The following is a 24,748-nucleotide window of genomic DNA, read 5'->3' as shown; positions in this document are numbered from 1 at the left end:
TATCAAAAATAATTTGAGGGAACAATGAGTTACATTTACTCACAAATTCCCATAAATTGAAAGAATTTAAGATCCCACGTCTTTGTTGCATGTAAATGATTCACTGAAAGGCAACAGTTCTAGACATCATTATGAAGCAACCAAATTTATTTTCATTGCCCCTCCCCTCTACCAGGCATCCCTTTTCTAAATCTAGTTTTCCGTCTCTCATTGTGGCCTCTCCAGCTCTTCACCATAGGCAGCAACTGCTTCCAGTTAGTCTATTTCCTCTTTATACCAAAACTGTATCAGAAAGAGATCTGACCAATTCAATCATATTAGAGCTTTATATTATTTTTCAGTATTATTTATATTTTATAAGGGGAAACTTTTTTTAGCAAAAGGAATGAATCTCTAACAGTGGGATTGTAGGCATTTCAAGAATGAGAGAGATTTATTTGAGTGTGGCAGAAATGTACCCCAGAATCATATTATAGAGGTAATCATGTCCTCTGTCTCTTCATGAAACTAACTCTCTACCCAAGTCATTGCCACTTTCTAAGAATAGCCAGCATCAATATGAAGAATAATTAGGTTAATAATAATGGTCATATTAATCATTACTATACCTCATCCTTTGACGTTTTCATCGTCTCTTCTTCATGTCTCTCAACAGGTGTTACAGATCTAACCTGGCAAGGAAATAAACCAAGGTGAATATAGGGTGGGGCAAAGGTAGGTTTACAGTTGCAAGTACATGAAACACAGAGTTTATTCTTGTGTTATTATTTATTAATTATTATTTTCCTTTCCATATGGACAATCGTAAACCTACTTTTGCCCAACCCTGTATCAAGGTGCATAAAAATGTGGTTTCTTTGCAGCTTGGAGAAAGGCAATTGAGACTTAAAATATGCCAGCCATAGTTCTACAGGAATCTTCTCTGCTTTAGCCACTTTATAAAGCTCGGTGCTTATATATTGCATTTGCAATTGGACAATTATAGTCCATTAAAACCAATTTACCCACTACCATTTTAAAAAATATACATTACTCTGTAATTATATGTTGGTCAAACTTTACCATTATACTTTAAAAAATGAAATGGGCAGTTATTACCTGTGAAAATAGAAGCTTTAAAACAATGTTTTATTGTAAATGATACTCAAGGTGAAATTTTGCTACTCTATTTCTCTGATGCAGAGGAGAGTAGATGGTAGTGAGAAAGTACACTGAATATCAAGATCTGCTTGGTTAGCTATTGCTATAGTTATAAACAACAGACAGAAAAAAATGCTCCTTATGCCACAACTAACTTCTCTAGTGGATTCTGTGACCCAAGAGGTCCTTGCTCTGTTGCCCATCTTCATGGGTTGGACTCTGCCAAGGAGGGTCTGGAGCCAGGTCTGGGAGTAAGAGTCAGAGGATTCTGAAGAATAAAGTAAAAGGGACTGCAAGCTCCCCCAAGCAATCAGAAGTGGGAGCAGAGAAGAGAGTCAGAGAAGGAGAAAATGGCCAGGCAAGACCATAAGGTGCTAATCTGTGGTAAAGCCACGGCTGACCAGTGGCCAGGGGTCATGTCTAATATTCAATTTGAAATGGCATCCTAGTGATGTAAACTGTCCCTGTCACTTAACCTTCTTCAATGTTCTCAAACTTACAAATGCAAAGATGTCATGTGAGTGGGTGTTTTTAGTAGAAATCACAGAACTGGAGTGAATCCGGCATCTAATTAAACAAAATGTGAACTGGGATGGCAAGCGGAAACTGACTTCGTTCAGTGGAGGAAGGAGCCTATTCACAGCGACAACCACTAGAAGATGCTATGACATCTGCAGAAATCATGGGACACACTCTGCCCCACCACAAAGTACAAAATTGGTTTCACCCAAATTTACTTGTATCTGTAGGGGCAGAGAGATCTTGGCTGACATCAGCTACCACATATAAAAATCAAATTTGTAATAACAGCCATAAAAACTATAATTGATTAAGTGCCTACTCTGTGTCAGACGCTTCACATATATTCCAGTTTATTTCTATACACTAGCTATTGACTTCTTCATTCATGTTACCTTAGATTTTTAAATGAAAATGTATGCACATATCTGAAACACAAACTAAAAATGGAATCGTACACATGAACATATAACTCGTTCTTCCCAGAAGCTAAGGTGTTTTTTCTGTGTGTTTTTGTTGTTTAGTTTTTCTCATTATTATCATTATAAATAAAAAATAGCTTTTATTGATTTGGGCTCCCCACAAATAAAGATAACAATTTAAGAGCATTTACATCACTGTCAGCCTCCACCTTGCATGCCTGTTGTGCTTTTATTATGATTTCAATTTATGTAAACTTGTGTACTTGATATAGTAACTCCTCACTGTGAACAGTGGAAAATTTGTTTAGTCTTTTATGTTTGCCAACATATTCACTCACCCAGCTTCCAAGTTTTTAGAAAGAATGTTATTTTCACACTGTCAATGTCAATAGGATTGTTCTTAAACCATAATTAAGTTCTCCATGCTTTTTCCATACATTGATTCTAAAACCCCAAATCGAGTAAATAACATTGACAATGTGTTTATGTAAACACTGTTTACTACAGGACTAAGTAATGTAACTATCCATGAAGAAGAAAGTGCAAACCTATTACTAAACTCTGCCACTAAAGAAGTCTCTACCAAGTGTTAGTTTAATGTTTCAACTTTTAATTTTTTTCTAGCCTTCCCTCACTTCTGAGTCATATCTAGATTCTCCTTTTTATTGTGATCCTATCATCCTGCATAGCTTATTTTTTTTTTGGCATATTCGAGGATCTGGATATAAGAATTAGGGTTCAAACATTATTTTCTTTGAACATTTTGCTTTAGTTTCTTGTAGAGACCACCGTTTAACTTTTATTATAATTTCTGTCTGCTATTTTGCACTATTTCTTTTTTTTTGGTACGTGCCCCTAGTGGGAACTGAACCCAGGGGAACTCTCTGGTCCGCAGGCCGACGCTCCAACCGCTGAGCCAAACCAGCCAGGGCTAGTTTGCACTATTTCTGAGAGATTTTTTTCTTCCAGATTATTAATCAGATCTTCAGCTGTGTCAGTTTTATTATTCAGCCTTCCCGTTGCCACTTTTTAAAATTTGTTACTTCCAAGAAATAATTCTTTTCCTCAGACTATTCCTTTTTCACAGCAGCCTGTCCTGCTTAATGGATAAAATTTCTTTTAAATGTTTTCCAAAATGCATTTATTTTTAAAAGGTTGTATCTGTTCCCTACAGGGCCAGTGGCTTTGTTTGTTTTCTTTGTTCTCTCACTCACTAATTATTTGCTGAATTCCTACTATGTGCCAGGAAATGGTCAAAGCACTGCAGATGCAGCAGAACCAAATAGGGCTGTAGGAGAGAAGGAATTTGCATATTTGGAGGAAATATGAAAGAGGTAGAGTTTAGGGTACATACTGAGTGAGGGGAGAACTGCCTATAATTTCCTATTTGAGCAACTAGATGGAGAATGGCACTAGTCACTATACTGAAAACAAATAATAGGAATAGGAAATAGGAAAATCTCTCTATTTGTATGCTGGGTTTCTTTCTTTCTTCTTCTCTCTTTAATGAGGGAGAATCTGTAAATGCACTTTCAGACACACTTCGAAGTACTCATGGCACAATCAAATGAAGACCCCAATAAGCAACTGGGACAAGGGCCTGGCATTTGGGACTGCGGTCCATTACAGAGAAAGGATTTGGAGTCACCAGCTAAAGACTTGAATCGGGCCATTCATGAAATTTATAGATATAGAAAAACATTAGATCAGGGATAGAAGGCTGTGCCTAGGCATGGCTGACCCGTACTTCTGATTTATCCTTGGCTGACAGGAGAATTTGCAGGGCTGGCTTAATCCTGAACCTGGGCCCTAACCCATTACTCCTACTTAGTTCTCTAAACTCTAACTCCTACTCCATCAGTCCCATAGTCTTGGAGAGCCCTTTGGGGTCCTAGAACTAACCAAAATGTTTTCCCTTAGTTGTCTACACTGCATCTCAAACTTCCTAGAGGAAACGACAGTCTACCACCATCAGCACAGTGACTCAGTCTTCCCAAGGCTCAGGGGACAGAAGCTAGCTAAAGAGAAAGCCTAAGGCCCACCGCCACCAATTTGAGAAGCACAATGACAAGTCTTTGCTATCATTAGCCTTCCTTGGGTTCAGACAAGTGGAGGGGTCACCAAGGCATGCTCTTTAGAGATCCTTCCACCTATTTGTTCTCAAATAAAGGGTACGATTCACTTCAAATGCCTCTCTCCCAGGGTACGAGGAGTTCAGAGGTAGTTCATTGCCGTTTGGTTGACATGGACCTAGGAAATCACTGGGGTAAGAGCCACAAGCTTTGGAGGGCATTTGCCAGAATATTAACAGGAAAAAAAGAAAAAATGTAACCCAAATTTTAAAAATGAATCCACAGAAAGTTAGAAAAGCAAATTGGTAAAACCAAATAAGTTTCCATGTGCAAAGACATTTATATCTAGTTATTTCATTATATCCAAAGTCATATCAGTAATTGAAACTTATACAAAAAAGACTGTTTAAATTCACACACAGTAAAAATTAGTCCCAATTTTTAAGGCTCCCCTTTCTTTTAAAAAATTTTTTTATCCTCACCTGAGGACATTTTTTGATATTTTGTTCCGATGGAGTGGAAGAGAGAGAGAGAAAAACATCGACGTGAAAGACACAGACCCAACCAGGGCCGGGGACAAATTGCAACCGAGGTACGTGCCCCTTGCAGAACCGAACCTGGGTCTCTTCAGACCGCAGGCCGACGCTCTAACCGCTGAGCCAAACCGGCCAGGGCAAGGCTCCCTTTTCTTGACTCTCATAAAATGATGGACTCCGTGACAGAGATAAGACTGTGCTAAAGCATATTTTCTGTAAAGCAAATAATTATTCAATCTCTCCAAAAACAATAATCTGACAATGACAATGACAAAGATAGCTTCTCTTTTCAGGACCAAAAAAAAAAAACAAACAAAAAAACACCACGGTCGACTAGAGTGTTTGCTCTCCAGTTTGAGTTGAACTTTCAACTTTGCTGTAGTGCATTATATTGAATCCTGGCTCTGTGCACATTAAACTGTCATCTTGTTTTGTCAGCTGCTGACATTCCACTTTCTCTGGAATACACATGTGGGTCTTTCTGTGGCTACTTCATTAACAGGTGCAAATATTGGACTGCTAAACAATAGCTAGAGGTGAAAATGAATGGTCATATTAACAAAAAAGGAGATCGATTCCTAAGTAGGAAAATGCAAATTAACAATGATAAAGATAATCAAAAGTTGTGATTAGAAATCATTTCTTACAAATATTTCTCATTTTCTTTTTAATTTGTGTGTGTGTATATATACATATACAACTAAAAATTCATAAAATTAAGAAATGAGTTTCCTTTATAATAGAAGTTATAATTTGCTTCCCATTGTAAGCACTTAAAAATGTTTAAAAAAACGACATTTACTACATATAATCTTCTAAATTAGGAATCAACAGCCAAGGTTTATAATAACAGAAGAAGCACAATTATGTTTAATAAGTACCAGAGAGCAGTTGTATTCCTTATCATGTCTTCCTTCTCTTGTTTCTTGTCATTGAAGGAGTCACCACATTCTTTCATTTCTCCTAATTTCCACAAACATACCTATTCTGAAACGTTGACTATTCTTTCCAGCATTTCTATCCTTGCCTCTTTCTCCTTTAAATCATCACTTATATTACTATCAAAGCAATCTTTCTAACTAATCCTGAAGATGATCTTCTGACCCTAAAACTTAATCTTGCTTTTGTATTAACATTTTTTTTCCTTTTTACCTCCTAAGCAAACTCTTTTTGAACAACAATAATGTTCAGTGGGTGGTGGTCGGTGAGCAGAGGGAATGACAAAACCACCAGAAGAGAGGACCAGCCTCGTGTGCTTATAATTTGGAGAGAAGAGACTTGAGAATTAGGAGCATTGAGACTAAAATATAAGGCTGTATGCAAACAAGCACTAATCATTGTGTAGACCAAAAGTCAAAACAAAACATTTTTCTACATACAGCACTAGTGAATTTGCTTCTAATAAGATCATTAAACAAGAGAATTTTTTCAAAAACAGGACAAGACTTTCTTCATTTGATGTGCCCCAAGGGTACCACTCCATGTCTGCCCAGGGCCTCAGAAACATTTTGGCAGATGACTGGGCTCTGAAGCCCTTGGGGTCCAAGTTGATCTAGGCCACATGCAAATCTCAAAGTTGTCTTCTCAAAGGCCTAGACACCCTCCAAATTTGATGTGGGGCTTGGCCTCTTCACTTGGCTCCAGATCATCCTAGACTTTATGTTCACTGCAAGTAGTTAGTATGTAGAAACAGCTTGCACATCTTCTATCAAATCAGCCAATTTGAAAAATGTGTAATGAAAACTCTTCCATGACGGAAATGTCTCTATTAAAGAAGATGAAGCCATTGTTTATAACAGCAACAGGAGTGAAACAGTATCTCCAGAAGGTAGCAGTACAGTGATGGAGATTGGTGAACTAAGTGGTGCTACTTCTATGGAGTGAAATACTGCACAGGAGTGATTATATCCATTCAGTGGCACTGAGTGAAGTTCCCCGTAGCTTGTTGTGTGTGCGAATCTGCATCAAGCCTTGTCTGAAAGGATGGTCACAAATGATTATCTCTGGGTGGCAGGATTCTTTTTACTTTTTCTTTTGACATTTCTTTACTGAGCAAATTTTGTATAAGTACAAATCTGTTTTATACAAGAAATTCAGACTTCTGGCTCTCACGTAGGATGCAAAAAAATCCCATTCCCACACTAATACCAAGAAAAATCCAAATACACTACAAAATGGCAACCGTTCTTGAACATATCAGAGAACTGAAGTCACAACCAGGTAACCCGCATTCCAGAGAGTGAGCCTGCCAAGGGGAGATGGACACACGAAGTCTCACCTACAGCAGAAGCAGTACCATGCCAGTTGCAGCATAAGCAGGTACAAAAAATAAGCTGAAATATAAAGAAAGACTGAAGGGCAAGTATGGGTCAGCAGAGCAGTCCAAAGTCGCTGGGACACGTGTTGAAGAGAGTTCATCCTCACAGCCCCTCCCACTGTCTCCTACCAGATGCTCATGAGAAAAACTGAAGGCAGCACAGGAGACTTATGATGGTGCAGGCCTGGGGACAGGATCAGCTGCTGCTAAGAGAAAAGTACTTTCCCCAAGCACTTCTATCCTAGGAAGCGAAAGTCTTAAGCCCCTGGGAGAGGGGAAGCAAACTCTTTGGTCAATCAGACTCAAACAAGGTGATCAGTGGAAAGAAACTAAAAAAGTAAGAACAGTTTGATAAACAGTCTGGTAAACTAAGCTATATTCTGATTTTTTTTCTTGTGATTATAAAGCTCTGTTCAAAGTAGGACATTTTGAAACTACAGAAAAAAAATAAAGAAGAAAAGTTAAAATGAAAAATTCTGCAGCACACCAAAAAATACATTTTTGGCTGATCTGACAAAAAAAGGTGATCTGTGGAGAAGCGTTAGGCATCAAGCCCTCTTCACTTCACAAAGGGCTGGGAGGGAAGCAAAGCTCTTCCTTACATGGAATAGATAAAGACATATTATGGCAAGGGGAAAATAAAAGAAACATCCTTCTCCTCTAGATGAGGGGTTGATAATTATCGTCCTGGCTGGTTTGGTTCAGTAGTTAGAGAGTCGGACTGCAGTCCAGAGAGACCCGAGTTTGGTTCCCGCTAAGGGCATGTACCTTGGTTGCAGTTTGTCCCCAGCCCTGGTTGAGTCATGCGGGGGGCAACCACTCGATGTGTCCCTTTCACGTCGATGTTTCTCTCTCTCTCTCTTCCTCCCACTCTATCTAAAAAAAAAAAAGTTGATAAATATCTTAAGCCTTAGAGACTAATAATACCACGTGGAGTTTTCTAGTAATCAGGAGGGCTAGGAAACACCTAACCAAGGTCAACTTTAGATACAAGGCAGAAGTAGATTACCCCAGGGAGGAGGGGCAGGAATCTTGAGAAAGATCACCTCTAAGGGCCAGGCATACAGCATTTCCCAGAGACCAAGATGTGATTGGAACAAGGGAAAACCATCTCTGCTCTCACTTATGAAGTACCAGGCAATAGCAGCCTATTACCAAGGGAGAAATATATACACAAAGGGAGAAAAACCCTGTGGCACAGGTGGACAAGTTCTGCTGAAAGCTAAGGGTGCAATAGCACACACAAAAAGAGCTTTGTTACGCTAGCTCCTACTCTAAACACACACAGCTATCACAAGGAATATCTAGGCTGTGGTCCGCTGAAAGGAACCATAGCAACAACCAAACTCAACACAACTTCTGGCTATACTGGCTCAGCCCCTCACAGCCCGATAGAAGAAGAGGCATGCCACCCTGGCCAGGTGGCTAAGTTGGCTGGGCATTGTTTTATACATCAAAAAGGTTACAGGTTTGATTCTCAGGCAGGCACTTACCTAGGTTGTGAGTTCAATCCCTGGTTGGGGTACATATGGGAGGCAACCGATAGATGTTTTTCTCTCACATTGATCTCTCTCTCTCTCTCTCTCTCTGTTCTTTCCTCTCTTTAAAATCAATAAGGATGCTCAGGTGAAGATTTTAAAAAAGGAAGAAGCAGCATGCCATTGCCAGGTATGAATAGTGTTTACTTCAATCTCCACTAGTCTATAAAAGACATCTGGTATTCAATAAAAAATCATGAGGTGCACAAATGGGCAAGGAGAAAAGAACTTATTGTCAGGAGACAAAGCAATCAACTGAACTAGATTCAAAGATGACTCAGATTTGAGAACTATCTCATAGGGACTTAAAAATAACTATAATTCAAATGTTGAAGTACGTAAGACAAAAAGTGAACAACATGCATGATACATAATAGGGAATTTCAGCATATAGATGGAAAATATTTTTAAAAAACAGTCAAATGGAAATACTAGAAATAAAAAAGACAATACCAAAGATGAACAATTTCTTTGATGGACTGATCAGTAGACTCAATATAGCTGAGGAAAACAGTGAATTTGAAGTTAGGTTAAAAGAAATTTTCCAACTGAGACAAAGAGGAAAACATTATTCAAAATTACTAAGCAGAACACCCAAGAGTTGTGGGACAATAGCACAGTTTAATATAGGTCTCCTTGGGGTCTTAGAAGGAGTTGGGAGAGAAAATGGAGCAAAAGAAATTATTGAAATAATGGTGAAAGGCTAATAAACCACAAATTCCAGAAGTTCAATCAGGAGACAGAGATGGAGCGAGAGCGAGAACGAGAGACAGAGAGAGAGAGAAGAGAGTGATAGAGAGAGAAACAACTAACACCCAAAAAACATTATAATCCAACTGTTGAAAAGCAAAGATAAAATCTTGATGGCATTCCAAAGTAAAAGACTCATTAGAGAAACACAGTGAAAATTTACAGTAGATTTTTTTTTTTGTCAAGAAGTATGCAAGAAAAAAAAATGAAATGACATCTTCATAGTATTAAAATAAAAATGTCAATCCAGGCTTCTACACACAGAATAGTTCTGTCAAAAATGAAGACAAAATAACATCCCCCCCCCCCCCCAGACAAACAAAAGCTGAGAGAATTCATGGCCAGCAGACCTGTACTATAAGAACTGGAAAAAAAAAAAAAGTTTTTGGGAAGAGGGACCATGATACTAGACAGAAACTTAGGTCTACATAAAGAAATTAAAGCTCTGGAAATGGTATAAATAAAGGTGTCAAATGCAAATCTTGCTATGACAAATTATATCAGTTATTGTTACACAAAAATATTTGTATTAAAAATTTTTGAAGGGTACAATGTGTCAAGAATTCCCAAAACTATCCTTTTCGTTGGAAACATTGGAAAAATTATGCAAAGGCATATAAATCAAGACCGATGAGCTGGCTTTTATGAGTTTCACAATGACATGCAGGAAACACTCTTTTTATTGCTAAGACAAAGCTATTTGGTGGGAGATTTCAAAGGTGCCTGACTTCTTACTAATCTCTTATCAACCAGTTGCTTACCCAAGAGATTCTGAAATCTCTTTTTGTTGCTTTCTTTTTTTTATCCTCACCTGAGGACATTTTTTTCAGTTTTTGTTCAGATAGAGTGAGAGGGAGAGTGACAGAGAGAAACATTGACGTGAAAGGGACACATCGAGTGGTTGCCACCCACACGACCCCACCAGAGCTGGGGACAAACTGCAACTGAGGTACGAGCCCTTAGCGGGAACTGAACCTGGGTCTCTCTGGACCGCAGGCCGATGCTCTAACCGCTGAGCCAAACTGGGCAGGGCTTTGTTGCTTTCTTAATACTTATTCTCCTAGCTCTTCCAATGGTGGAATAAGAATCTGAAATAGTATATTGATATCTTTCTACTTTTAATATGAAAACTACCTTTAAAATATGCTTATGACTTATTTAATGTAAACTAGATAGAAATGTTATATAGGTTAATCAAAAGCCACTTGCATCTTCTCAACTAGAGAAATAGACCGCCAGAATTATACTCCATGTTGCCTAACATGTTCACCAATTTTGGTGGTATGAGACCAAATATAAGTTTACTGTGTACTCTCAACCATTACGCGCTTCATAACAGTTCATGACATTGGTTGCAGGTAACTTGTTTTTCTATTCCTGACATTTATATACTCATACATGCAACAAAGTAATGAGTCCCACCTGAGATTGGTGAAGAAGATCCTCAGACTATTTTCAAAATTTTTATTTATTTATTTTTTAATTTAATTTTTAATTTTTTAATTTTATTTTTGTTACAGATGTTTCTCTTTTTTTACCCCATTAATACCCTCCTTCCCCCCCCGCCCCATCCCCGGCTTTGTTGTCCATGTCCATTGGTTATGCATACATGCATATAAGTTCTGTGGTTTATCTCTACCCAACCCCCTACACCTTCTTCTGAGGGTTGTCAGTCTGTACCATACTTCCGTGTTTCTGGGTCTACCCTATTCCTCAGACTGTTGTATTCATTCCATTCCATATATGAGTGAGATCATGTGGTATTTGTCTTTTTCTGCTTGGCTTATTTCACTTAGGATAATACTTTCCAGGTCCCTCCATGTCATCTCAAAGGATGAGATCTTTCTTTCTTATAGCTGCATAGTACTCCATTGTGTATATGTACCACTGCTTTTTTATCCACTCGTCTACTGATGGACACTTGGGCTGTTTCCAGATCTTAGCTATTGTAAATAGTGTTGCTATGAACATGGGGGTACATATATTCTTTCTGATTGGTGTTTTAGGCTTCTTAGGGTATATTCCTAGAAGTGGAATCACTGGGTCAAATGGAAGTTCAATTTTTAATTTTTTGAGGTAACACCATATTGTTTTCCATAGTGGCTGCACCAGTCTGCATTCCCACCAGCAGTGCACTAGAGTCCCCTTTTCTCTGCACCATCACCAACACTTGTTTGATGATTTGTTGATGAGGTAGTTCTGACAGGTGTGAGGTGATACCTCATTGTTGTTTTAATTTGCATCTCTCTGATGATTAGTGATGTTGAGCATTTCTTCATATATCTCTGGGCCATTTGTATGTCCTCTTTGGAGAGGTGTCTATTCAGCTCCTCTGCCCATTTTTTAATTGGGTTCTTTGTCTTCCTTTTGTTGAGTTGTATGAGTACTCTATATATTTTGGAAATTAACCCCTTATCTGATGTATCATTGGCAATGATGTTCTCCCATACAGTGGGTTGCCTTTCCATTTTGATGGTTGTTTCTTTTGCTGTGCAGAAAAATTTTAGTTTGATATAGTCCCATGTGTTCATTTTTTCCTTTGTTTCTGTTGCCTTAAGTGATGTATCATTGAAAATTCTGCTGCGTATGATGTCTGCAATTTTGTTGCCTACATTTTCTTCTAGAATTTTTATGGATTCACGGGTCACATTTAAGTCTTTTACCCATTTTGAGTTTATTTTTGTGTATGATGTAAGTTGATGGTCTAGTTTAATTTTTTTGCATGTAGCTGTCCAATTTTCCCAACACCATTTATTAAAGAGGCTGTCTTTACTCCACTGTATGCTCTTGCCATCTTTGTCAAATATTAATTGAGCATATTGCCTTGGGTCATTTCTGGGTTTTCAGTTCTGTTCCACTGGTCTATATGACTGTTCTTGTGCCAGTACCAGGCTGCTTTGATTACAGTTGCTTTGTAGTATAACCTGATATCTGGTATTGTGATCCCACCTACTTTGACCTTTTTTTTCAAAATTGCTGAGGCTATTCGGGGTATTTTTTGGTTCCATATGAACTTTTGAAGTATTTGTTTTAGTTCTGCGAATTATGTCATTGGTATTTTGATGGGGATTGCATTGAATCTATAGGTTGCTTTTGGTAGTATTGACATTTTAATGATGTTAATTTTTCCAATCCATGAACAAGGTATGTGCTTCCACTTTTTTATATCTTCCTCTATTTCTTTTTTCAATGACCTGTAGTTTTCTGCAAATAGGTCCTTCACTTCTTTGGTTAAGTTCATTTCTAGATATCTTAATTTTTTGCCGTGATGGTAAATGGGATTGTTTTTTCAGTTTCTCTTTCTGTGAGTTTATCATTGGTGTATAAGGATGCCATTGATTTCTTGACGTTAATTTTGTATCCTGCTACATTGCCAAATTCATTTATTAAGTCTAGTAGATTTTTGATGGAGTCTTTAGGGTTTTCTATGTATAATATCATGTCATCCGCAAATGATGACAGTTTCACTTCCTCCTTTCCAATTTGGATCCCTTTTATTTTTTCTTCATGTCTGATTGCTGTGGCTAAGACTTCCAGTACAATGTTAAATAAGAGTGGCGAAAGTGGACATCCCTGTCTTGTTCCTGTTCTTAAGGGAAATGTTTTTAGTTTCTGCCCATTGAGTATGATGTTGGCTGTAGGCCTTTCATATATGGCCTTTATTATGTTGAGATATGATCCCTCTATTCCCACATTGCTGAGCGTTTTTATCAGAAATGGGTGCTGGATTTTATCTAATGCTTTTTCAGGGTCTATTGATATGATCATGTGGTTTTTATTCTTCATTTTGTTTATGTGGTGTATAACATTTATTGATTTGCAAATATTGTACCAGTCTTGCACCCCTGGGATGAATCCCACTTGGTCATGGTGAATAATTTTTTTGATGTATTGCTGGATTTGATTTGCTAGTATTTTGTTCAGGATTTTGGCATCTATGTTCATCAGGGATATTGACCTGTAGTTTTCTTTCTTTGTAGTGTCTTTTTCTGGTTTTGGAATTAGAATTATGCTGGCCTCATAAAATGAGTTTGGAAGTCTTCCTTCTTCTTGAATTTTTTGAAATAGTTTGAGGAGAATGGGTGTTAGTTCTTTTTTGAATGTTTGGTAAAACTCCCCCGTGAAGCCATCTGGGCCTGGGCTTTTGTTTGCTGGGAGAGTCTTGATTACCTGTTCAATTTTTTTTTAGTTGTTATTGGTCTGTTCAAGTTTTCTATCTCTTCCGGGTGCAGTCTTTGGGAGACTGTGTGTTTCTAGAAATTTGTCCATTTCCCTTAGATTGTCAAATTTGTTGCCATATAATTGTTCATAGTAGGTGTTAACGATCTTTTGTATTTCTGTGGTGTCTGTTGTTACTTCTCCTCTTTCATTTCTGATTTTGTGCATTTGGGTTTTCTCTCTTTGTTTCTTGGTGAGTATAGCTAAGGGTCCATCAATCTTGTTTATCTTTTTGAAAAACCAGCTCTTTGTTTCATTGATCCTTTGAATTGTTTTTTTGGTCTCTGTGTCATTTATTTCTGCTCTGATCTTTACTATTTCCTTCCTTCTACTTGCTCTGGGGTTTTCTTTTTGTTTGCTTTCTAATTCTTTAAGTTGTGAGGTTAGACAGTCAATTAGAAATTTTTCTTGTTTCTTGAAGTAGGCCTGTAGTGTTATGAAGTTCCCTCTCAGAACTGCTTTTGCTGAATCCCATAGATTTTGTGTTGTTGTGTGTTCATTTTCATTGGTTTCCAGGAAATTTTTTATTTTCAAGATTTTTAAAAGCCTAAATAAAAGTGTAGCTTGATTCTGTAATAGAGTTACACAGTTAACAAAACTTAAGAACTCTTTAGATCTAGCCAGCATTAAATCAGTTCAGTGAAATCTCACTGATCATCTACGTTTCATCAGATATGCAAGTTAGGAGTAATATATAATACATGAATAAACATGGAAAAAAACCAATAACGTTTTTTTTAAAGTTCAGGTTTTCTTGATGAACAAGAAGAGATTAAACTGAGGAAAAGAAAACAAAGGGTACCAAATGAAGAAAAGTTTAAATACCACCCTCCATGAAAACACATTCCTAAAGAAAATTGATATTTGTTATAACTTACATAAACATAGCCTTAGGGTTTGGGAGAAAGCTGGGACCTGGAGACTCTAGGCCTGAAGAAATCAGGGCTGGAGAAACTAACAAGTTGGTAGTGCTGGATGCACAGAAGGCAGATAAGAGTCCAATGCCAGTGTCCAAAGGGCATGGCTATCTAGGGCTTGATTCTGGCCTTGAGCATCAGTAGAGAAGCAGTCCTATAAAAGCACTCCTAGCACCAAGCAACAGAATTGATATATGCCATAATGGCAATTAGGATGAGTGACAGCATGTCAAATTGTTCAGTCTTCTATGGGGTAAGACCCAAGTCTGGGCAGATTCAGGACTCTGGTCAAATGACCTGGTGTTTAAGACAGGCCTCAACTCGCAATGGGAACTGGAGAGACACCCACAGCTGAAACCCTGGCAAATGGAATGAAGCAACACCATGCAATGAGGAACGAGATGGTGTTCCCGAGAGTCAAGAACAGCATTTCTTCTGCTACCACCAAGGTGATGTTACATGTGGTCAGGATCTAGCATCTGACCCCACGACTGAAAATGTCTAGGGAAGACTAGAAACTTATACAAATCTCTAATTTATCTTTTTTTGATTTTCATGGTAATGTCTTAGGTCTTTAAGTTAAATGATACTGAAATATACATTCTACAAATAAAATTTTATAATTGTCCTCCAACAAAATAAACAAGAAGAGACAAAGCATAAAACACCTCAATTGATTTGAGCAATAATTTTTTATTTGTGTAACAAATATTAAATATTATTTTCACTAAACTATTTTCAGTTCCAAATATTTTAGTTCCCAAATACAAATAGAAAGTATTCAATTTGTCATCAAACTACTCAGAATAAAATACTGTAGAAAGTGAAAGCCACCTTTCAGTTGAATCTTAAATAGGATATTAATTTTCCTATTCAATTCTCTGAGAGGAGACTCTAAAAATGAATTAATTTTAATGCTAAATAAAAATTTTGATTTTAAAATAAAACAAGTAATTGTAGTATATTATTTCAATTATCTCTATATTTTAAAGTTATTCATGTTATGAGACAAAGATCCAGTATAAGGAGAATTTGTTTGCGTCAACATAATCTATCAAAATACAGTAAAGAGTCTTGGGCAACATCTGAAGACAAAGCACATGTCCAGGATTGTTCTGGCTCTATTTCTGCACCACCCTCGGGGGCCAGACCAACAATGCTAGCTTTCCTCTGCAGAACTATTAAATGCCTATTTTATCAAACCAAGCCAAGGAAAAAAAAGAATGAAATAATGAAACAATGAACAGATTATACTATTTTCTTCTCTGATGGTGTTCATTTTAAACTTCGTGTGCAATTTAGTCTAATAAAGAGGTTGTAGAGGGGAGAAATGGGAAGTTTCAGAAAGATTTTTTCTCATCCACCTAGCCTATATACTATATACCTATAATACTAATTCTATTCCTATAATAATAGCTGTAAAAAAATACTAGCTTGCAGGGTAACTATGGTTATAATTGCGGAACTATTGCAAATATATTTCGCCTCACAATTCTTGAATGAAAAGAATAATGTTCTAGAGTTTTAATTAAAGTCTTATACAAACTACAAATTGCTTTGTGTTGTGTGAACTTTAAGAATGGGAAAATGATTGACTTTGTCCCATGTCCCATTTCCCACACAGGAGGGTCCTGATGCTTTTTGCAGATCTAAGCACACACCATATGTTCCATCAGCAGAGACCAGGTTACCTCATGGAAGCTCAGAAATCTTCCAGGGAAGCATTCACTGGGTGCAACCTTAATTAACAAATTACCCTGGCTGGGGGTGGGGCAGGGGGATCTGGAAATCCAATTTATCCTTGTTATGTGAAACCTTCATATTTGAAATGTTATACAGATATCAAAAAATAAACTTTGCACAAAACACTGTACAAATAATAAATTTTAAGTTGTGAAATCGTTCATAAATAGAAATCAGACAGCAATGTTCACAGCACGTTTTTCAGACTGGCTAAACACTCCGTTTATCACTGTGTACTCCACCGAGGGGAGCATGTGTGCTGTTCCCACCGAATGACACAGATTTCAAAAAATAAGTATGATTAATTGGATAAGTTAAATGACTGATTTGGAAGTTCCTGTAGCAAGCTCTCCATTTGGTCATTTACACGTGGTATTAGAAAACCTTTAAAGATAATTTTTAAGATGTCCAACTACCTAAATATAATAAAATATTTAAAAGAGAGAAACACAAAAATTATAACCAGAGTGCATACACATATAGTTAATCTATAGTAAAGAATAGACCACATGGAAGGTGATACAAGGGAGCCCTTATAATAACAGAATTATTATTAACAACAAAAGTATATATGTTAATAACAACAGTGAACTAGAAAACTACATTACACTGTAAAATCAAGTTAATTAATATAAAGATGTAAACACCAGGTTACATCATCTATCCCCTCCCCCCATCCAATTTTTACTTATTGTTACACATTAACTTCAGAGTCTATTCAGTTGACAAAAGGTACTGTTATGCTTTGGAAACAGCAAGATAACCATAACAGCCATCAGAAGGAAAAACTGTTAAACTAAGAGAAAATCCTATGAAGTGACACCTTCTCAGAGATCCTGTCTGCCTTTGTCTGTCCTTTATTGTGCATTTTCTGTGGGTGAGAACAGGTAGAATTTCTGCTCCTTGTGGCTGTGATTTTGAAAACTCAGTTCTGATCTGTAAATTGAGGACTCTGGTGTTTCTAAACGGGAATTCTAGGATATAGTTCCAGCCCTGGGCTTGCTGGAGGGATGGGGCAGCTCCCCCCTGCTGCTGTCATCTCCAGCTTGGAGGACTCATCACTCTGTCCCAGTGACTAACTCTGCTCTGCAGCCCTGTCCCCTTCATCTCAGAGCCTCAGAGCCCAGAACCCTGCCATCCGGTCTGATTTCTGGCAGCTGACAGAGCCTTCTAGACCGAGATACTGCTTCGACCACAGGCGCGCTCAGTCCAAGGCTTGGCCTAGAGCCCCTCACCCAGTAAGGCTGGTCTCTCTGCCCAGTCAGCAGGCAGCATTGCACACTCCAGCAGGGGTCTTTTTTGTTTGTTTCTTTGTTTTGTTTTATTGTTCGTGTGTGTGTGTGTTTGTGTGTGTGTGTGTGTGTGTGTGAAAATAAAAGATTCCCAAGACCAGGACCTGGATTCTAAAAATCTTACTTCTAGAATCCAAGCACTGCCCAGTCGTGTGTCAAATTTCTCCCCAAATGTCATTCTCCTCCTTGAGAAATTACATTGGTTTCCAGTAGTCTACACTTCTGAACTTTCTGCAAAGTGGAAATGTTTTTAGAGGACAATGCTTTTTCTCAGCTCCTGGGGAGTGCCTTTCACTGGACAACACCCTGGCCTCTCTCTGCCTGCTGTGTCACTCCTGCTGGGTTCGAGCGGTGAGCCCTCCGCCTGGGGAGCTGCCGTGAGCTGCCCAGGTCTTCTGTGCCCGTCTGGAGGATGACACAGGAGGTAGGCTCTGCTCTGCTCCTCCATGCCCTGGGTGTTAGGAGGCAGATTCTGCCCCCTGTGGGAGAAAGAGGAAGAACATGTGGAAACTAGACTGAATATGGGAAATCAAAACATGCAGGCAGAGAGACTCTCTGTGAAGTGCTATGCGTTGGTTAGACAAGTCATCAATTAGCTTCTCAGCTTTCAGTGTCAGTGTGAAAAAGGAGCCTTGATTAGTTACACAATTCACAGTGCCCATAGGAAAGATCAGTTACTCAGAGAAATACAACTGTTCCCATAACTAAGGCCAGAGGAAAGTTCCGCAAAGGACCATCATAAAGGGAGGCATTGTGTAATGCCATGAGCAGTGCCTCAGCAATGCCTGCATAACAAGCCGACACTGAATTTAACATCACAGAGGTACTTCTTGACATGTCCTTTTTGTAGATCAACTGCCTCTGCCTCGGATCCAGCAAAAGCAATTCTGATTATTTGGGGAAAGATGGATAGGGACAGCAATGGCAGATAATTCCTGCATGCATGGCTCTGATAGTGTGAGTTAATCCAGGTGTCTATTTAGAATACTACAAGCAAACATTCTGTATACCTGCATGTCCTTCTCAGCTTCTGATAAGATATTGGGTAGTAATGAGTCAGAGATTATACACCCTAGAAAGTGCTCAGAATATGGCTTCTCTGTTTTGCTAATTTAATAGAGATCTATAAGGCTTAGTGACTAAGCTAAATAAACCACTGAGCTGGGGGTAGTGGTGGCATTCTCTTGGGTAAGTTAAGGGACCTAACGAGACATATTGGTGCCGTGAAGAGCAGGCAGAGCCCCCGCCCAGATGTGTGCAGAGAGTATGGGGAGTCAGGCGTGTTGGGACTGTTGACCTTGTGGATGTTGGAGGTGAGATGCGATGTGCAGTTGCAATACTGTGAACAGAACAGGGGCCCCTGTGCAGATGAGATGTCACAGGGTGTGCCCATTGAGCTTCTTACCACAGGCTGCTCTTGCTTTGCAGACTTCTTCAGAGTCTTAACTCTTTTTGTCTTAACATGCACTGGCTTGATGGAGGTAGGTCCGGTCCTGGACGTCAACCTGGGCTGTGAGGACCATGGCGACAAAGTGCCCTCTATCTCCTTGACACAAAGAGAACCAACTTGTTACTCTCACATCACTCTGCAGATTTGTGTCCCTTTCTTTTCCTCCCTTGCCCCGAGCTGAAATAGCAGGGTAAAAGTTTTCAGACCCATAGGACCTGGATCTGCAACCCACCCCCTGGCCTGATTTAATTTGCAAGTTGTCTTTCCCCCCACTCCTCCCAGTGATGCTAGTGTAGAAAACAAAACATACCATCACATCAGTGTTTTCTGGAAGCACCTGGAAAAGTGGAGCAGGGTGAGGTAGTAGCTTGAGGTTTGTTATCTTATTAATATTAAGGCGGGGAATGGAAGGTAGGAGTGAAGGGACAGGAGTCTGGAGAGAAGGCATTGTGCCCGAGTTCTGTACACGAGGATAACACTGTTTCCTCTCCTTATGCCAGGCTTGCTTTCTCAGCTGCTTACACTCACTCTTTCCTTCTCACTGTTCTCAACGTCAGTCTTCTGGTCTCCCATTCGCACTTCTTGCCTCACTCTTAAGCATCTTCTCTTTCAAACTCAGATGTTTGCTGAACATAGCAAACTCTGTATGCTATGTATAGAGTCTTCAACCCAGATGCCAAAATAAGAGAAGCACAGAATGAAAAGGGGGGAGGGGGGAATAAAAATTAAATGCAAACCTTGCCAAAATTTAGGTTGTCAACCTTTCTTCTCGTTTCCATTTCCTCTTTATGTTTATTAACCTGTGAAATTAAAGGCTCATATCATTTGCTATTGTTTGCAAAGATTAAAAAGGATAATTTTCTAGAAAACTTACTTAAGCAATGAAAGAGTATCATCTTAAACCATTTGACTGTCAAAATTATTATGGAAAAATAAATTATAATGTTGAATATAAATTAGAAGAGAAAATAATTTTTTTAAATTTTATGTAGAAAAAGTATTTAAAAAAATGAACAGATTTGCAATAGCTATGATCTGGAAACAGTTCAAGTGCTTATCAGTAGATGAGTGGATAAAGGGGCTGTGGTACATTTACACAATGGAATATTACGCTGCTGTAAAAAATAAGGGTCTCTTAATTCTTTGAGACAGCATGAAGGGACCTAGAGAATATTATGCTAAGTGAAATAAACCAGTCAGAAAGACAAGTATCGCATGATCTCACTTATATATGGAATCTAATGTACAAAATAAACTGATGAACAAAATAGATCCAGAGACATGGAAGCAGGGAACAGATGACAGATATCAGAAGGGAGGCGGGCAGGAAGAGATAAACCAAAGAACTTATATGCATATATGCATAACCAATAGTGTAGTGAAGTCCTGGGGTGGGGGACCCCAGAGCAGGGTGGAGGGGGTCAATGAAGGGAAAAGGGGGACATCTGTAATACTTTAAACCATAAAGATAAAATTTTAAAAATACAGGAAATTCTAAGGCAAAAAAAGTGAACAGAAATAGACAAAACTATAAATATTTACAGTCATTAGCATTTGTTCATGGCTTTAAGCATAATAGAGATTATAGAGGAATGTTCACTGTTTGCTAATGTGGTGATAATTTGTTTCATATATTATTAAAATAGCTATAAGTCTCAGGCCATATAAGATTGTTTTTGGAGAAAATTCAGATAATTTAATAGTCACATTTAAATACTGTAATAAATGTATTTTATTTATTTTAATTATTATTCTTTTTAATCCTCACCCAAGGATATGCTTATTAATTTTAGAGAGAGAGGAAAAGAGAGACAGAGAAACACTGATCAGTTGTCTCCCATACATGCCTTGACCGGGGATTGAATCCTCAATCTAGGTATGTGCCTTGACCGGGAATCAAACCCACAACATTTTGGTGTATGGAATGAGGCTCCAACCAACTGAGCCACTTGGCCAGGGCAATATGAATGTAACCTTACATTTAAAAGTCTAGCAACCTTCATTTAGTGGTTTGTAAAACTAAAACACTGAGTTAACTTGATGGAATTTTACATTTGTTGCAGAAGCATCTGGACTTCCACATGAATTTATCGCCAAGCCCACCTTTGTGAGTTTGCATCCAACTATGATGAGCCTACATATGTCAAGTAGGCAGAGGCCCTTTGTGCTGAACACCAAACCAACCTAATTGAAGTTGATGACAACAAGAAGCCAGGGGAATGGGTAGGTCTCTGAAAAATTGAGAGAGAGAGAGAGGGGAAGTCCCATAAAGTGGCTGGTTGCAGTTGAGTGGTGGTAAAGGACTATGGCAAAGAGTCTCAGGCAAAGCATGTCATTGAGGAGGACTTCAAAATGCAAGAAATAAACAAATAAACTTGGCTTTAGTTTCTAAAAAAAAAGTCAATTTTCATTCCTAGGCATTAAAGATATTTTATCAATATTTAAAAAATTGAAATATAATCGACATATAGCATTAATTCTAGGTGTACAACATAATGACTCAGTATTTGTATATATTGCAAAATGATCAGCACAAAAAGTCTAGTTAATATCCATCACCACACAGTTTCAATTTTTTTCCTGTGAGAACTTTTTTTTTTCTATTTTGTTCTTTTTTTTTTTATTTAATTTATTTATTTTTTATTGATTAATTTTTGTTACAGAGATTCTCCTTTTTTCCCCCACTGATTCCCCCCCTCCCCCTCCCCTCCCTGCCCCTTCCCCAGATTGTTGTCCATGTCCACTGTTCATGCATACATGCGTATAAGTTCCGTGGTTCATCCCTCCCCCACCTCCCCACTCCTTAGGGGATTGTCAGACTGTACCCCGCTTCCCTGTGAGAACTTTTAAGATCTACTTTCTATGCAACTTTCAAATATATAACACAGTATTATTAACTATAGTCATCTTGCTGTACATCCCCATGACTTATTTATCTTGTAACTGGAAGTTTATACCTTTGATCACCTTCACCCATTTTGCCCACCTTCACCACCTCCCACCTCTGGCTACCACCAATCTGTAATCTGTATTTATAAGTTTGGTTTTTTGTTTTTGCTTTTGTTTTAGATTACACAAAGTGAGAGCATACAATATTTGTCTTTCTCTGTCTAACTTATTTCACTTTGCATAATTTCCTCAAAGTCCATCTATGTTGTCACACATGCCAAAAATATATTAATGCATGCTTTAATAATGTGAATTTTAATAATACAAATTTATAAGTAATGTCAGTGATTCCAATTCTGAGTAATCTTATTGTGAAATAAGCAATGGTGAAAAATACATCTAATCATTAATCTCATTGGTATCTAAACATCAACTATAATGTATTTTCAAAAATATCTCTTCCCTACTGATTGATCAGAATTCAATAGACCACAACTTTGTCTCATGAAATCTTAGGGTCTTGGAGGTCAGTAACTGATGTCCATAAAGGACTGTGCTTAGGTGATCTAAGTGGGTTTAAATTCAAGGCTAATATTATAATCAACCTCCATTAAATTGGTTTAAAAATAATTTTCTCACCCTGACCAGTTTTGCTCAGTGGTTAGAGCCTAGGCCCGTGTACCAAAGGATCTTGGATTCAATTCCAGTCAAGGGCTTGTACCTGGGTTGCAGGTTTGATCCCCGGTCCTGGTTGGGATAGTACGGGAGGCAACCAATGTGTCTCTCTCACATCACTGTTTCTCTCTCTCTCTCTCTCCTCTTCCCTCCCTCCCTTTCACTCTCTCTAAAAGCAATGGGAAAATATCCTTGGGTGAGGATTTAAAAAATAATAATAATTTTTTATACCACTATAAGAAGTTGCTAGAAATATTGAATAAAGCATTCCTTAATCATTAAAAAGTATTTATTGAGTGCATACTGTATACCAGATACTATCCTAGGTGCTGAATGTACAATGATAAGCAAAATAGACAATGACATAAAACCATTTTAGGTGGGATTCATTTAGATGAAGCAGTCAGGGAAGACCTCTCCTAAGGAGATGACATTTGGCTGAGATCAAAAGAGAGAAACAGAGTAACCATGTGAGAAGTGGACAGAAGTAGGGGAAGAAGGTATAGGGGAAATATCCATACCTTCCCCTTGACTTTGCTGTGAACCTAAAACTGCTCTAAAAAAGAAAGTCTATTTTTTTTTAAAGTGGGAAGAAGAGCATTGCAAGCAGAAGAAAGAGCATATGCCATGACCCCAGAGGAGGGAAGAGCTGGGAGGGTGTGCAAAAATCAGGGCGAAGGTGCAAAGTTTTAATTTTATTTTAAATGCAATAAGAATACCATTGAATAATTTTAAGCATGGGGGTGTGTCATGATAATATTTATATTATGAAGACATCATTCTGGGGGACCTATGTTTCTGGTCATGGACAAGTAGCTGCTTTCAAGTTGACCCTCCCACAGATGACAACTATAAATTTTGGGGAAAATATTGAAAAAGCAGCTATCTGAAGATGATAAAAAGAGATTAAAAGCAAACAGGTTTTGGAGGGCACTTCAAAGAATGGGATTTCCCATTTTTATTGCCTTTAACTTGGCAGTGCCCTGTACTAGGTGGAGGACCTAAAACAATGATGAGAAACTGGCAGCCTTGCAGGTTTGCTGTGGACAGAGTTCAGGGCAACCACAGTCAGTGAAAATGAGGCAAAGAAACCCCAAGGATAGCTAGTCTGAGGAGCCCCAAATTCTGTGCATAAACTCAATACAAATCTCTGGATGATGCCTGAACCAGGGTTGCAACCAAATGAGGACTAACAGATTGAGTTGAGATTTGAGCTGCCTCCCACTGCAGGTGAGACAGAACTTGCAGTTGGAGCCCAACCAAATTAATTACCTGATTGTAAAAAATAACACATAACATTCATAATGTCTATAAAATCCGAAAATACTCAACATGCAAATATGTAAGAATATGTGACCTATTTTTGTGTGAAAAGACTATTGAGATGGCAGCTCAAAGATAGTGAAATAGGATCTCTAAAGTGCTGAAATAAAGAAACACTAATAACCCAGAATTCTATATTGAAAGTGTCTTTCAAGATTAAAAGCAAAAGAAAGATATTTTCAGATAAAGAAAGAACAGAGAGATGTATCACCAGCAGATCTACCTACAAGAAAAGTTAAAAGAAACTCTTTAGACTGAAAGGAAACCTACATAAAATCTCCCATCTTTAGGAAGGAATAAAGAGCATCAGAAATGATAAATATATAACTATTTTGTCCTAATTTATTTCATTACATTAGATTGTTTAAAGCAAGAAGTTTAATCTGATATAAATATAATACATAGGATAACTCTAACTTGAAGAGTAGAGAAATAAAATAAATCTATATAAACAGACCTATATATTTTAAAATTTTAAATATTTTACATGAAATTGCCCAATATTAACTGTAAGTGGATTGTTAAAAGTTAAAGATGTAAATTATAATTGTTACAGAAACCGCTAAAAGATAGGCAAAAGGCCAAAATGAAAATAGATAAATTAAAATAGAATTCTAAAATATAGTAAAAGAAAGGAAAAAAAGAAAATAAACAAAGAGACAATGACAACAACAAAAAGTCTCGGGGGGGGGAACATAAAAATCAAAGTGAAATTGTAGACTTAAATTCAACCCTATCAATAATAACATCGAGTGTTGATAGGCTAAGCAATCTAGTTAAAATGCAGAAATAACCAGAATGTATAAAACATCAACACCTAATTGTTTATTATCTATAACAGAAGCATTTAAATATAAATACACATAGAGGCTGAAAATCAGTACATTGAAAAAAATATGCAGTACAAATATAAGAAGGTTGAAGGGGCTACATTTATACCTAATATA

The 24,748-nt window shown here is 37.8% G+C and overlaps 1 protein-coding gene across 1 annotated transcript in view; it reads right to left on the bottom strand.

Annotated features, from left to right (window-relative positions):
- Positions 1–24,748, bottom strand: part of CUNH10orf67 (chromosome unknown C10orf67 homolog) — a 118,528-nt gene that overhangs the window by 23,291 nt on the left and 70,489 nt on the right. The window contains exons 9-10 of the mRNA XM_036270082.1: positions 19,652–19,714; positions 609–671 (exon numbers count right to left, since the gene is read on the bottom strand). Of these exons, the coding sequence (XP_036125975.1) occupies positions 609–671; positions 19,652–19,714 (126 nt within the window). The remainder of the gene's footprint in view (positions 1–608; positions 672–19,651; positions 19,715–24,748) is intronic.

This window comes from Molossus molossus, unplaced genomic scaffold (assembly GCF_014108415.1).
Source record: "Molossus molossus isolate mMolMol1 unplaced genomic scaffold, mMolMol1.p scaffold_m16_p_1, whole genome shotgun sequence".
Taxonomy (NCBI): domain Eukaryota; kingdom Metazoa; phylum Chordata; class Mammalia; order Chiroptera; family Molossidae; genus Molossus; species Molossus molossus.
This window is presented reverse-complemented; position numbering and strand designations above follow the sequence as displayed.